This window comes from Quercus robur, chromosome 10 (assembly GCF_932294415.1).
Source record: "Quercus robur chromosome 10, dhQueRobu3.1, whole genome shotgun sequence".
In the NCBI taxonomy this organism is placed as follows: domain Eukaryota; kingdom Viridiplantae; phylum Streptophyta; class Magnoliopsida; order Fagales; family Fagaceae; genus Quercus; species Quercus robur.
The window spans coordinates 2,034,797-2,048,922 of record NC_065543.1 but is presented as its reverse complement, the minus strand read 5'-3'; the positions used below and the strand labels follow the sequence as shown (position 1 = coordinate 2,048,922).

The window sequence follows — 14,126 nt, the reverse complement described above, 5'->3', positions numbered from 1 at the left end:
GATATGAGAATCCATGGTTTGCAAGTCCTCACCTCATTGCACCCATGCCCGTCCTGGTGGTCTGTGCCTCTTGGTCACTACAGTTTCCTTTTGGTTCTTGTTTTTGTTTTAAAAAAATTATTTCTTTAGTCTGGTTGAATTGTTGAGTTTTTGAATATTTATTTCTATTACGAATCTATGAGTCTGAGCATGTTGTGATTAAGTACTTCATGTATTTGATGTTGATAGTTTACTGAAACTGTGTAAAATTGTAAATTGAAGTTCAAGTTGATAAGTTTAGTCAACACTATTTACATCTTTAAGGTGTTTGTGAAAGTTCCTTATTGTTAGCAAAGCAATCGGCTAGAACATTGGTATCGACAAAGTAAGGGACAACCCCTGACAACATATTGTTAAAGACACCAAAAGTTTTAATACGACCAGGGATGCCTAATTTGGGAGGGATTTCACCAGTTAGTTGGTTTTGGTCAAGTTTAAGGACATTTAGATAACTGCAATTGACAAAGTTCTTTGGGATTTCGCAAGAAAATCTGTTGATTGAGAGGTCAAAGCTTGTGAGAGACGGGACTAACTCTACTATGTCAAATAGGAGGGGTCCTGAAAGTACATTATTCGAGAGGTCTAACCCTGTTAGACTTGTGTAGTTTTTAATGTCCCAGGGGAACTGGCCCCTGAGCCCCATGTCACTGAGCCTGAGATTTAAGACCTTATTCTCATGAGGGTACCAACATTCGACCCCAACAAATTTACAAATGAAACTTCAACCTTGTTGTTAGGTTCTAAAGTGTAGGACTTTATGTATTTAGAACTCTAATTTGTATTGTTGGCAAACCATGATCAAAACAATGTGTTTAGAAGTGTTTAAAGCTAGCTCAAAGTTGTATGTCAATGTAAAGTTGGAATCGAGTGTAAAGCAGAAAGCATTGTGGCTTTTGGCCTGGCTCGATCGATCGAAGCTTAGGCTCGACCGATCGAAGCTCAGGCAGATCGCTTTTCTGCAGAATTTTCCAACTCAGCCCTAGTTGTTTTAAAACGTTTTTTTAGGGTTTCTTATTTGTCCTAAGTATAAAAGGCAAACCCTAGTCACGTTTTAGTGTTGCTCATATTGCGGTTTGTGTAAATCTCTTGCGAAATCTAGAGGAGCTTTCCTTTACACAAACTTAGGGTTTTCAAGGAGGAGATATTTTTCTACACCTTGATGATCAAAACAGTTGCTGCCCTTAAAGCTTAAAGAATACACAAGCGGGGGTGCTTGTAGCTGGTGGGAATCCAAGAAAGAAGAAGTCCGTGGATTTGGAGCTTGCACGTGGTCGTGTCAGTAAGTTCTACTGGTTGGTAGCATTAGGAAGTCAAGCGGAGGTGCTTGTAAGTCCTTTTGTATGAACTTCGATTCTTTCAAGATAGTGGATTCAAGTTTACCTTGAGGATAGCTAGGTCAAATCCTCCCCAGGTTTTTATCGGTTTGGTTTCCTGGGTGATCATATCATTGTCTTATTTATTTTCCGCTGCTATGCATGATATGATTGTTTAATTGTGATAACCTAGACTTTGAATTTGGACTAAGTAACAACTTGGCTAATTACCTAGGTTAATTTGTTTGTGGTTTTAAGGGGTCTAAAAACTGACACTTGTTGTTGAAGCTCCATGAATATTTAGGGTAGTTGTAAGGGTCTTCAAGTGAATGTTTAATTGATTTCCAGCAATCACTAAGCCTTTGCCTATGTCAAGAATATTCCAAAATGAACAAGAAAATTTGTGAAAAATAGTGAAGAGGGTGGACCTAGGATTTCAAGCAAGGGCGACTGAAGTATAAGAAGAAAAAAATCATTGTTTCTTAATATATTAAGATGTAATTATCTACCAACAAAGACAAAAAAATACATAATAATATTGTTTCTGAAGAGCATTAGTTGTTTAAAAAAAAAAAATTTATTTTCACAGATCAAAACTTACTTTTACTACTTTAATATAACATTTGAAATGTCTTGTATAGTAGTTTTTTTGGTATTTGGTGTTTTAAATACTAAATATTTAGAATGTTTAGATCAACTGATGCTAGTACTTTAATATTGGGCTGACTATGATTTTTTATTTTTTATTTGGGTAAATTGCAGATTACACCCCTAAAGTTTAGGGATGATTAGATTTTTCACTCTTAAATTTAGAATTTGGATTTTACCCCTTAATGTTTGGGGGTGTTTGGATTTAACTCCTTGACGTTTTAAAATTTAGGATTTACTCCCTATATTTCAAGAGTAATTGGATTTTACTACCTAAAGTTTGGGAGTGTTTGGATTTTAAACCCCCTAAAGTTTCAAAAAAATTTTGTGTAAAATCCAAACACTTCCGAACTTTAGGGGGTAAAATCTAAAGTTTGAAATTTCAGGGTATAAAATCCAAACACCCTCAAATTTTAGGGGTACAATTTGCAATTTACAATTTTTATTTTAAAGTTTGTCTTTGTTAAGTTTTCGAGTTGAGTAGTTATTAATTGGGCTAAGCTAATTAAAAGGGAATGGGTCTAAGTTTTTGGAAGAGGGAATCACAATTCCAAAAAAAATATATATACATATAACCAATAAAAAAAACTTTTTTTTTTTTTTTTTTTTTTTCTAGGCTAGGGGATCCAAATTTTTCTTTTTGCTTTTTTTCTTAGGGTTTCTTGGGTCCGGCCCTTCATCCATTCGCTAGTCAGTATTTAGCAAGAAAACGCAGGCGTAAAGAGCCGTACGTGTAACCACTTAGAAAGAGGCAGATTGAAACAAAATCCTTTCCGGGAAATTTCAGATTGGAAAATAGATCATTTCCATTAATTCTTGGAGCTTCAAAGAATATATAAAAATTGAAGCGAAGTCTAAATTACTAGATAAGTAATTTTCCGAAAGTGGTTGCTGAGTCTAATTTTCCAAGTCATTGCACCGTCAAGAACGCTAGTTGTTACTCCAGGGCATGGAACACGAAGTCAATAAAAGTGCTGTCAAATTACTGCATGTAAACGAAATTTCTCTGAGCTTGTCCAACAATCTGTTGGTTTCGTGCAATTTGGGTGGAGGATATGTCCCCACCAATTGTTTTCTTTTGTTCCTATTCGTATTTATCCTCAAAAGTTTTTAATCAACAAAACTTTGTAGGCAGAGTTTAGTTTATTGAAAAGGGGTTTTATGTTCAAATCATTTTTGTGATTTATAATGTTGAAAAAGTCTTATTTAATACCAAAAGGAAAATTCTATTTTCACCTCAAATAATAATATAGTGGATTTATTGATAGATCACACAAATTTATTAGGAATTCCATACACAAGAAGATAATTAAAAAAAAAAAATTGTATCCGGTGCACAAAGCAATAAACAATAGCCAAGCACAACTTTTTGGCAAATGGAAAACCAATGAAGAATTCCTTCAAAGAAAAACCACTCTAGTATCAAATTGCATAGAAAATTCACTGGAAGAACCGATTACAATAGTTCACTTGAAAAACATTTATACAACTAGTCTCTCTTTGTAACCTCAATAAATGTCTGGTTTCCCCTTCCCACTGCAGTGGCTCCAAAACCTCTAGAATCCTTTTTTTTTTTTTTTTTTTTATTCTTATTTCAGGGGATAATGATAACAAAAAGACAGTGAAGGGCAGAAAAAATATTACATTAAGAAAATGTAACCCAAATAACGTTTGGGACAGCAAATATGTTACATATATTTCGAAATGTTGAAGCTACACTCTGTGTATCATGCTTCAATTGGTCTATGCAATTTCTACCTCAACAATTTCATTTGAGCTATTTGCAATAGCAATTTCAGATTGCATCAATATCTCAGAGTCATTTGTGCTGCCATATCTCTCCCCAAAAGTACTTATTGTATTGATGTCAATTGAGCTACTTGCAATAGCAATTTCAGGTTCCATCAATATCTCAGAGTCATTTGTGAGGCCATCTCTCTCCCCAAAAGTACTTATTGTATTGTACAATTCAAGCATTGTTGGCCTTTGACTAGGGAAGGGGTTAAGACAAGTACATGCAATTCTAAGTAACTCAAAGATTTCGTCATCAAATCCTCTGCCAATTAGAGAATTATCAATAACACTGTAAATATCAGATGAATTTCTCAAAAAGTGGGTTATCCAATCAAACAAACTCCCATTAAAATCGTATGAAAAACTATTAATTTCAATGGGTTCCTTCCTTGTAATTAGCTCAAGAAGTAGAATTCCAAAGTCATAGACATCCTTTTTAACAAAACCCAACTCCCATACCCCACTGTCTACAAAAGAGCTATTGCTTGTGTCAATGACGTTTGAATTTGTGAACATTATCCCACTAGAACTTGATATTTTTGCTCCCCCAAAATTTGATATCTTGGGCTCAAAATTCTTATCTAATAAGATAGAGTTTGAACCCAAGTTGAGGTGGACCACTCGGAAATCATACTTATGGTGAAGCCATGATAGGCCTCTTGCTATCCCAATCGCAATTTTAGTCCTCGAATGCCATTCCAATATTTTATCCTTGTGTTCTCCTTCTCCTACATGTAGCCAATCATAAAGGTTGCCATGCAATATGTATTTGTACACCAGAAGTTTCTCGTTCTGTTCGCTACAGTATCCAAGGAGGGGAACCAAGTTATCATGTCTCAATATACCCAGAGCTGATAGCTCAGATAGGAATTGTGTCTCATGAGATTGACAATTAGTTAACCTCTTAACTGCAAGAGGCCAGCAATTTGGAATCACTGCCTTGTACATCATCCCAATCTTTCCTAATCCAATGACATTGTGTGTGTTGAAATTGCCAGTCGCCTGACTAATTTCTATAAAACTCATTCTAATAGCCATTTTCTGCATCTGAGACATCTGTGGATCAAATCATTTACCATTTTTCATTAGTGCTAATCAAAATTTATAAAATAAATAAATAAATAAATTTAACATAGATGTTTCTTTTAAATGGTTGTACGAAGTGCCTACTCATGAAAAATTGGGGGAGAGAAAGTATCTCATTGGAGATCATTTCATGGAGGTGATATATTGTATAATAATTGCATACAATACACCTCTCACATACAAATGGGTCCCAATCTTGTAAGGTCTATGCCCATGTGAAAAGAGCATTATTTGCAAATATTAAACAAGTAATAAATCTCATCTCATGAGTAGGCCTCGTTAATGGGCCGGGCCGGGCCGGCCCAGCCCGTTTTTACTTGGCCCATGGGTCTAATGGGCTGGGCTTAACGGGCTGCTGACTAGTCAATGGGCTAGGTCAAGCCGGGCTGGATGGAAAAACCCTAGCCCACGGCCCTACACATGGGCAATGCCCACTTGGGCTTTAGCGGGCTAGGCTACTGAGGTGGGTTTAATGGGTATAGGTATTTATAGATTGGATACGTGAATACCCAAAAAATAAAAAAATAAAAAAAAGAGGAAAGAGAAAACTGACTTTTGTATTGTTCAAACGGTAAGCATTTTTAATAGAAATTTCCTTTAAGAATGCTTACCGTTTGAACAATATTTGATTCTTCAAATATCAATTCTTAAAGGAAATATTTGAAGAATACAATATCAATTCTTAAAGGAAATATATGAAGAATCAAATATCAACTCATTAAGGAAAGAATTTCTTCCAACCAACGGTAAGCTTTTTTTTTTTTTTTTTTTAAAGGAATTTCTTCTATAATTGTAACTTGTAAGGAAAGAATTGGAATTTATCAAAGGAAAGAATGACTTTCTTTCTAGAGGCACAGAGGTAGGGCAACAGTCATCTTAGTAACTTTGTTTTAAAAATCAAAGCTACTAGACTAATACCAAAATATATATATTTATTATGCATACTGTATCACAATCATTCCAAGTATTTGGTGGTTAGGTGTGTGGTCTTAAAGTTTTTATAATGTCTAAAGTTCAATCCCTCACCCACCCAACCCCCAAATTATTTTGTTATAAATTTTGGGCAATAAGTCAGGCTAACGGGTCGAACTAATGGGCTGGGTTGATGGGCCGGCCCACCAGGCGCCCATGGGTAAAGAAACCAACTCATAGCCTGTCCCATTGGGCTACTGAGCTGTCCATGGGTTTCAATATTACCGGGCTAGGCTGCCCATTAGCCTGGTAGGCTAGCAGGCTACTAGGCCAACTCAAGGGTCATGGGCTATTTGATGACCCTTACTCATGAGGCACCCCTCTCGTATTTGGTTTTTCCCTAAATATCTGTGGCACCCAAATGTGAGAGGGGCTCCCATAACATAATTTTTCAAAGGGAGAGAAGCAGATAGTAAATATGACCATTTAATGTTGAAACGTAAGGATCATGAATATGTAAGTAAAGCTCTTTTTGGCAGTGTAAGAGGGCTTCTTTGATGTTTTTAACATTGTTTTGGATTGTAACTAGGATACAAATATATTTGTCGTTTTTTCTTTTTGAAAATAGTCTTTTGCAATCATGTATTGGACAAAAGAAACATGAAATTAGAAACAAACAGGATCTAAGAAAGATTACCATCATATTCCTGCTTCTTTCATCAGTAAAACACCATCGGGCTCCTCCAATCACTGCTTTCTTTATTTTCTTGTTCTTCTTGGTTGTTGCCTTTTTCATAAGAAATCTTAGTGTATTACGGAACATAACTACCACCGAGACCATATCAGTACTCCAGCCTACCAGAAATCCTTCTTTGAATAGAACAATAAACTTCTTAGGAGAAGGCAAGCAAGGTTCCAATGGAGCCCCACAAAGTCCCGGATTATTTGCGTAACTCTCTAAGGGAATTTTATGATAGGAAAACACAGGCACCGGCCCTGACAAGAGATTGTTAGCAACACTAAACTTGTCAAGACTCCGAAGCTGGTTAATTTTTGGAGGGATAAATCCCGTTAGCTGGTTGTTGTCAAGTCGAAGGACACTTAGATAGGTGCAATTCACTATGCTCTTAGGGATTTCACCAGCAAAATTGTTGGATGATAGATCAATGGAGGTCGCGTGCGGGAGCAACATAGATATGTCAGATGGTATGGTGCCTGTAAGCTCATTGCCTGACAGGTCCAGACCCTTTATCAATGTGCAGTTCTCGATTTCCCGAGGAAAGTGGCCCTTTAGCCCCATGTTCTTCAACTTGATATTAAATACTTTGTTTTCATCAGAGTTCCAGCATTCGATCCCAACAAAGTCACAGATGAAACCTTCTGTGTTGTTGCTGAAATTCCATGATTTGAAGTAGTTGTAAGGGTCTTCTAGTGACTCTTTAATCGACCTCAAGCAGTAGATATCAGTCTCTGTGCCATTGCTTATTTCAAGAATATCCAGAAATGACAAAGCAAATATGTGAATAAGAGCTACGAGTTTGGCACTATGAGCCATTTGCTTCTGAGTGTTTAGTAAGAATACTCAAGAGGTAGAAAGGATTGTACATAACGAGTTATAGAGAAATATCAAAACAATCATTTTCAAGAAATTTCAAACTGGAAAATTGATCACACACGTTAATTCTTTAATTCTCGAAGAACATATAAGAAAAAGTGTTTCGGAAGAAATGGCCGAAATTTGAGCCCTTGTTTTTTTGGAGGAACGTAAAAAAGTAATTGCTGAGTCAGAGGTCAAAAAGTAAAATGAAAATGCTGGGTCCATTTTTCCAAGTCATGCACCATAAAGAACGGTAGTCGAAAGTCCGGAATCCGGAAGTCGAACTTAATGCCCCTTCAAGTAGCAACTTCAGCTCATTGAAAAGAAGTCAATAAACAATGCTCAGTCAAATTAGTCATTTAAACTAAACTTCTATGAGATTATCCAAATAATTGTCTAAGTGCTTAAAAATGACCAAGCAAATATGTAAAGTAGGAAAAAGTATTTTATATCAAATAATATCGCATTATCTAGATCAAATTTCAATAAACAAGAGTCGTGTAAAAATAACTACCTACTAACATGTGTTAGTGGGTTAGTTATTTTTTGTTAAAATGTCTCGCACTTATTTGATTTTAATATTGCTGACATGGTATTATCATTTGCTACCAAATACTTTCTCGTGAATTAACCTAAAACAAGTTAGGTCAAGTTGGATTCAGATCAGATTTATCAGGTTATGGACCATATCAGGTTTGGGCAGTGGTAGCTTAAACCCTAGGCAACTTAGTTCCCCCAATTTGTCCAAACTTTTTTATGAAGATTTTAAGGCCTCTATTAAAGTAACAAAAAGCGCCAATTTTTTTTTATTTAATTTTTAAATTTGCTAAGAATGTAAAATGATAACTAATTTTTTAAAAAGAAAAAAAATGTGCATGTTTGCATTTTTTCCATGTTCAAGAATGCCCCAAAATATTAAATCAATAGAGATCCAGCACAATTGAAACTCTAAATTATTATTTTTTATCGAAATATCAATTTAGCAAAATATTCAATATGTTAATCTTGGGTATAAAATAAGAACAAGAAAAGGGCGGTTCCTTGCATTTTCCGAGATGAACATGCCTATTTTCGTTTTCTTTTGGCCAAGAAAAAGCTGCAACATTTTTTTGTTTTTGTTCTGTTACCCCAATTTTTTTTTTTTTTTTTTTGGTGTCAATCACGGAGTTAATGTAGACATCAATTATTACTCATTTGATGGGTTTTAGTTAGCTTAATTGGTAAAATTTGTTATGGTTGAATAAGAAATTTGGGATTCAATTCTCACCTATACAAAAAAATTGATTGATATCTTGGTTTGATGATAAAGAGTATAATCATTAGAAGCATATACCATAGTGTTGATGTGGGCCGTGTGGCTTGAATTGCCAAAGCCCAATTTGGTTTTCTAAATCAAATACAAGTAGTATTAGGAAACCGAATACAACTAGGAATGTATCTCCTAGTAATAGCCGACCTATAATATATATATATATATATTAGGTTTGGGTTGAACAAAAAAAAAAAATACATAGAGAGAATTAGAGTAATTCCTAAAACCCTAGCAGCAGCCGCAGAAGAAGAAGAATAGAGTTTTCTTGTCTTGTGGGTGAGAGAGAGTTAGGGTGTATTGGGATTTGGATTTCTTGAGAGTGTTATTGTGCACTATTGTATCTCCCTAATTTTATAGTGAAATTTCTCCGTCGTCTCCGTGGAGGTAGGCAGTTTGCCGAACCACGTAAATTCTTGTGTTCTATTGTGTGTGCTTGTTATTTAATTTCCACTTATTTACTATTATTGATTTGAGTCCTGGGGTGCTATCTGCACAACAAGTGGTATCAGAGCAAGGTTAGGATTCAATCCTTTGAATACAGTAAAGATGTCAAGCACAAAGAATGATGTAGAGAAGTTTTGTGGTAAGGGAAATTTTTCACTTTGGCAAAGGCGGATGAAGGATCTCCTAATTCAACAAGGAGTTCATAAGGCCATACTTGGGAAGGAGAAGAAACTGGAAACGATGAAGGATGTAGAATGGGTAGAGATGGATGAGAAACCAGCTAGCGCTATTCGTCTTAACCTAGGTGATGAGGTCATTCACAACATCCTAGAAGCAAAGACCGCAAAGGAGGTTTGGGAAAAACTAGAAGGTCTTTATATGAGAAAGAATCTGACGAACAAGTTGTACGTGAAGAAGCAACTGTATAGTTTGCATATGCAGGAGGGTTCTGATCTGTTGGAGCATCTCAACACGTTTAACATGTTGAACACCCAACTGTCAAGTTTTGGGGTGAATTATGAGGACGAAGATAAAGCGTTACTCTTATTAGCATCGCTTCCTACTTCTTTTGATCATCTAGTAACTACGTTGATGTACGGGAAAGAGACTATAGTACTCGAGGAAGTGACCAGTGCTCTTTTGTCACATATAAAGATGAAGCAAGATTGCGATGGTTCTCAGGCTGATGGACTTATTGTAAAGTCTGAGTCAAGCAATAGGGGTAGAAGCAGGTCAAGAGGACGAAACTCCAACAGGAACAGATCACAGTCTAAATCACGTGCAAAGAAAGATGTAGAGTGCTTTTATTGTCACAAGAAAGGGCACTACAAGAATCAGTGTAAAGAGTTGAAAGAGCATTTAGAGGAGAAGAAGAATGGAAAGAAGCCCCTAGAATCAGCTAGTGTTGCTGAAGAAACATCAGATGACAGTGAAGTTGGTGCAGATTTACTTTCAGTCTCATCAAGTAACAATGTTTTATTGGAATCTTGGGTTTTAGATTCAGCATGCTCATATCATATGACTCCAAAGAAAGATTGGTTTGACACGTATAAGCCTTACAACGGTGGTATGGTCCAAATGGGTAATGATGCTACATGCCCAGTTATTGGGATTGGTACCGTGAAGATCAAGATGTTTGATGGAGTTGTGAGAGTTCTTAGTAATGTCAGACATGTTCCAGATCTTAGAAAGAATTTAATTTCTTTAGGAGTATTGGATGATTTGGGTTATTCATACTCATTAAAGGGTGGAATCATGAAGATTACCAAAGGTGCTTTGATGGTGATGAAGGGACAGAAAATAAGCACGCTTTACAGATTGATTGGGAACACTGTTGTAGGAAGAGTTGCAGTCACCACTCCGGTGGAGTCCAGCACTGACGACACAAAATTATGGCATATGTGACTTGGCCATATTGGTGAACGTGGTATGTTAGAGTTGCACAAGAGAAATTTATTGAAAGGGGTGAAGACATGCAAGCTAGACTTCTGCAAGTATTGTGTGTATGGGAAGCAGCATAGAGTCAGTTTCAAGACAGGCTCTCATACAAGTAAGGGTGTTCTTGACTACATTCATTCAGATGTTTGGGGTCCAGTATCAGTTTCTTCTCATAGCAGTGCTCAGTATTTCGTCAGTTTCATTGATGACTACTCTAGAAAGGTATGGATTTATTTTATGAAGCATAAGTCTGATGTGTTTGGCATATTTAAAAGGTGGAAAGCACAGGTTGAGAATCAGACTGGCAGGAAAATAAAATACCTTAGAACAGATAATGGACTAGAGTATAGAGATAAAGAATTCATAAGATTTTGTGAATTAGAAGGCATTACTCGTCACTTCACAGTTAAAGGAACTCCACAGCAGAATGGGGTTGCAGAGAGAATGAACAGAACCTTAGCAGAAAGAGCCAGATGCATGAGATTGAATGCAGGGTTGCCTAAAGTGTTCTGGGCAGAGATAGTTAACACAGCAAGCTTCATTATTAATAGATCTCCATCTTCAGCCATTGATTTCAAGATTCCAGAAGAGGTTTGGTCAGGTAAACCAGTTGATTATTCAAGTCTAAAAATCTTTGGTTGTCCAGCTTATGTGCATGTGCAGAGTGGAGAGCGTTCTAAATTGGATTCGAAGTCAAGAAAATGTGTATTTCTTGGTTTTGAAAAATGTGTTAAAGGCTACAGGCTTTGGGATCCAATCTCAAAGAAAACGGTGACCAGCAGAGATGTCATATTTGATGAAGCCTTTATGTTGAAATAGAATGAAGCAGAGACATGTGATGATAGTCCACAAGAGAAATTAACTGTTGAGGTGGAGCTTGGCGAGAATAGTTCACCTAATGATAAGGGTGATGTTGAGATTGATCCACAGCAGCAACAAGAAGAGTCTTATTCAATTGCTAAAGGTAGAGAGAAGCGGGTTCACAAAGCACCACAGAGATATGGCTTTGAAGACATGGTTAGTTTTGCTCTCGTAACCAGCGGTGGAGATCCATTCACTTTCAAGGAGGCTACAAATAGGAAAGACAATGATAAATGGCTTGTAGCAATGTCAGAAGAGATGGAGTCACTACAGAAGAATAAGACTTGGGAATTAGTGAAATTGCCCAAGGGAAAGAAGGCTATTGGTTGCAAGTGGATATTCCGTAAGAAAGAAGCATTGTCAGAAAAGGAAGGTGAAAAATTCAAGGCACGGTTAGTGGCAAAGGGTTACTCACAGAGAGAAGGAATTGATTATAATGAGATTTTTTCACCAGTTGTGAAGCACACCTCAATTCGAGTAATCCTAGGATTTGTGACAATGCATGACATGGAGTTAGAGCAGCTAGATGTGAAGACTGCATTCCTCCATGGAGATTTAGAAGAAGAGATTTACATGCAACAGCTCGAAGGCTTCAAAGAACCTAGCAAGGAAGATTATGTTTGTCTATTGAAGAGATCATTATATGGCTTGAAGCAGTCTCCCAGGCAATGGTATAAACGGTTTGATTCATTCATGGTCACACATGGGTACATGCGTTGTGAGTATGATTGTTGTGTTTATTTTAGAGTACTTGCTGATGGCTCTTATATATTTCTTGCTCTATATGTTGATGACATGTTAGTAGCTGCAAAGAGTAAGCAAGAAATTGTGAAGTTGAAGTCTTTGTTGAGTAGTGAATTTGACATGAAGGATCTTGGAGCTGCCAAGAAGATTCTTGGGATAGAAATTCACCGAGATAGAAGGGCTGGTAAATTATGGTTATCTCAGAAGGGATATCTTAAGAAGGTGTTAGAGAGGTTTAGTATGCTTGATGCAAAACCTGTTAGTACACCACTTTCTGCCCATTTTAAACTATCCTCACAGTTGTGTCCAAGTTCAAATGAGGAGTCAGAGTATATGTCTAAAGTGCCATATGCAAATGCAGTTGGGTGTCTTATGTATTTGATGGTGTGCACAAGGCCTGATATTTCTCATGCAGTCAGTGTGGTTAGTAGGTATATGGCAGATCCAGGCAAAGAGCATTGGAATGTAGTAAAGTGGATCTTTCGATATCTTACAGGCACTCGTGATTTCGATATCCTATTTGATCAGAGAGCTAGTACAGAAGCTGTGGGTTATGTGGATTTTGACTATGCAGGGGACCTTGATTCTAGAAAGTCCACGACAGGCTATGTGTTTAGGTTTGCTGGTGGCCCAATTTGCTAGAAGTCGACACTACAAGATGTAGTTGCTTTATCCACTACAGAAGCAAAATATATGGCGATGATAGAGGCAGGAAAAGAAGCCGTTTGGCTTAGTGGACTGGTTAATGAGCTTGGTTTCAAGTAGGATAGCATGGTGCTACATTGTGATAGTCAGAGTGCAATTCATTTGGCGAAGAATCAGGTATATCGTGTAAGAACAAAGCATATTGCTGTGCGGTATCACAAGATCAGAGAATGGGTTTCATCCGGTGATATTTCTTTGTCGAAGGTTCTCACTAGTGAGAATGCCTCTGATATGTTAACAAAGCCGGTTCCCACAGACAAGTTCAAGCACTGCTTGGACTTGATTGGTGTTTGTAGCTTGTGAGCCCTAAAGGGCTAAGGTGGAGGCGATGGAGGAGTTTGCTAGTGTAGCTTGATCAATTCAAGCCAAGGTGGAGATTTGTTGATGTGGGCCGTGTGGCTTGAATTGCCAAAGCCCAATTTGGTTTTCTAAATCAAATACAAGTAGTATTAGGAAACCGAATACAACTAGGAATGTATCTCCTAGTAATAGCCGACCTATAATATATATATATATATATATATATATTAGGTTTGGGTTGAACAAAAAAAAAAAAATACATAGAGAGAATTAGAGTAATTCCTAAAACCCTAGCAGCAGCCGCAGAAGAAAAAGAATAGAGTTTTCTTGTCTTGTGGGTGAGAGAGAGTTAGGGTGTATTAGGATTTGGATTTCTTGAGAGTGTTATTGTGTACTATTGTATCTCCCTAATTTTATAGTGAAATTTCTCCGTCGTCTCCGTGGAGGTAGGCAGTTTGCCGAACCACGTAAATTCTTGTGTTCTATTGTGTGTGTTTGTTATTTAATTTCCGCTTATTTACTATTATTGATTTGAGTCCTGGGGTGCTATCTGCACAACACATAGGTTAAACTCTATAATAATAAAATTATTATTAATTAGATTACCTAAAAGGCTATAACGACATTTTCTTCTTACAAACAGTCAATTACTGAGTCAGTGTTGGCCACAATCCTAAAAAGTGAAAATGATGACATCTAGATTTGTTCTGTTTTTCTGAAAAGCAGTCATGTGTGTTGGGCCAAGCTGCCGTTCATGGTTAGCCTTTTAAGACTCCAATTTAATTTTGAATGTCAAGTTTGGATTTTAGAATTGGACATCAACCTAAACTTAAAACAGATGGCTACCGATATATTATAGGACAAAGGTTAGTTATAAACTAGTTTGTAGTCATTGACTATAATTCTCACTAAAATATTAACATAGCAACACAGT

General features: G+C 36.7%; 2 protein-coding genes across 2 annotated transcripts; both read right to left on the bottom strand.

Annotated features, from left to right (window-relative positions):
- Positions 1-298: 298 nt before the first annotated feature.
- LOC126702845 (probably inactive leucine-rich repeat receptor-like protein kinase At5g48380) lies at positions 299-682 on the bottom strand. Its single transcript, XM_050401701.1, has one exon. The coding sequence runs from the start codon at positions 680-682 to the stop codon at positions 299-301; it is 384 nt and encodes a 127-aa protein (XP_050257658.1).
- Positions 683-3,743: 3,061 nt separating this feature from the next.
- On the bottom strand, positions 3,744-7,347 carry LOC126702844 (probably inactive leucine-rich repeat receptor-like protein kinase At5g48380). Its single transcript, XM_050401699.1, has 2 exons — positions 6,490-7,347; positions 3,744-4,850 (listed from the first exon to the last, which is right to left on the bottom strand). Exons 1-2 carry the CDS (start codon positions 7,345-7,347, stop codon positions 3,744-3,746), a joined length of 1,965 nt encoding a protein of 654 aa, XP_050257656.1.
- Positions 7,348-14,126: the final 6,779 nt, after the last annotated feature.

Excerpts from the sequence above, each read along its gene's own strand:
- LOC126702844 (XM_050401699.1), bottom strand. The coding sequence starts at position 7,347 with ATGGCTCATAGTGCCAAACTCGTAGCTCTTATTCACATATTTGCTTTG. Across the intron at positions 4,851-6,489 it reads AAAGAAGCAGGAATATGATG|ATGTCTCAGATGCAGAAAAT; the intron begins GTAATCTTTCTT and ends TTTGATCCACAG.
- LOC126702845 (XM_050401701.1), bottom strand. The coding sequence starts at position 682 with ATGGGGCTCAGGGGCCAGTTCCCCTGGGACATTAAAAACTACACAAGT.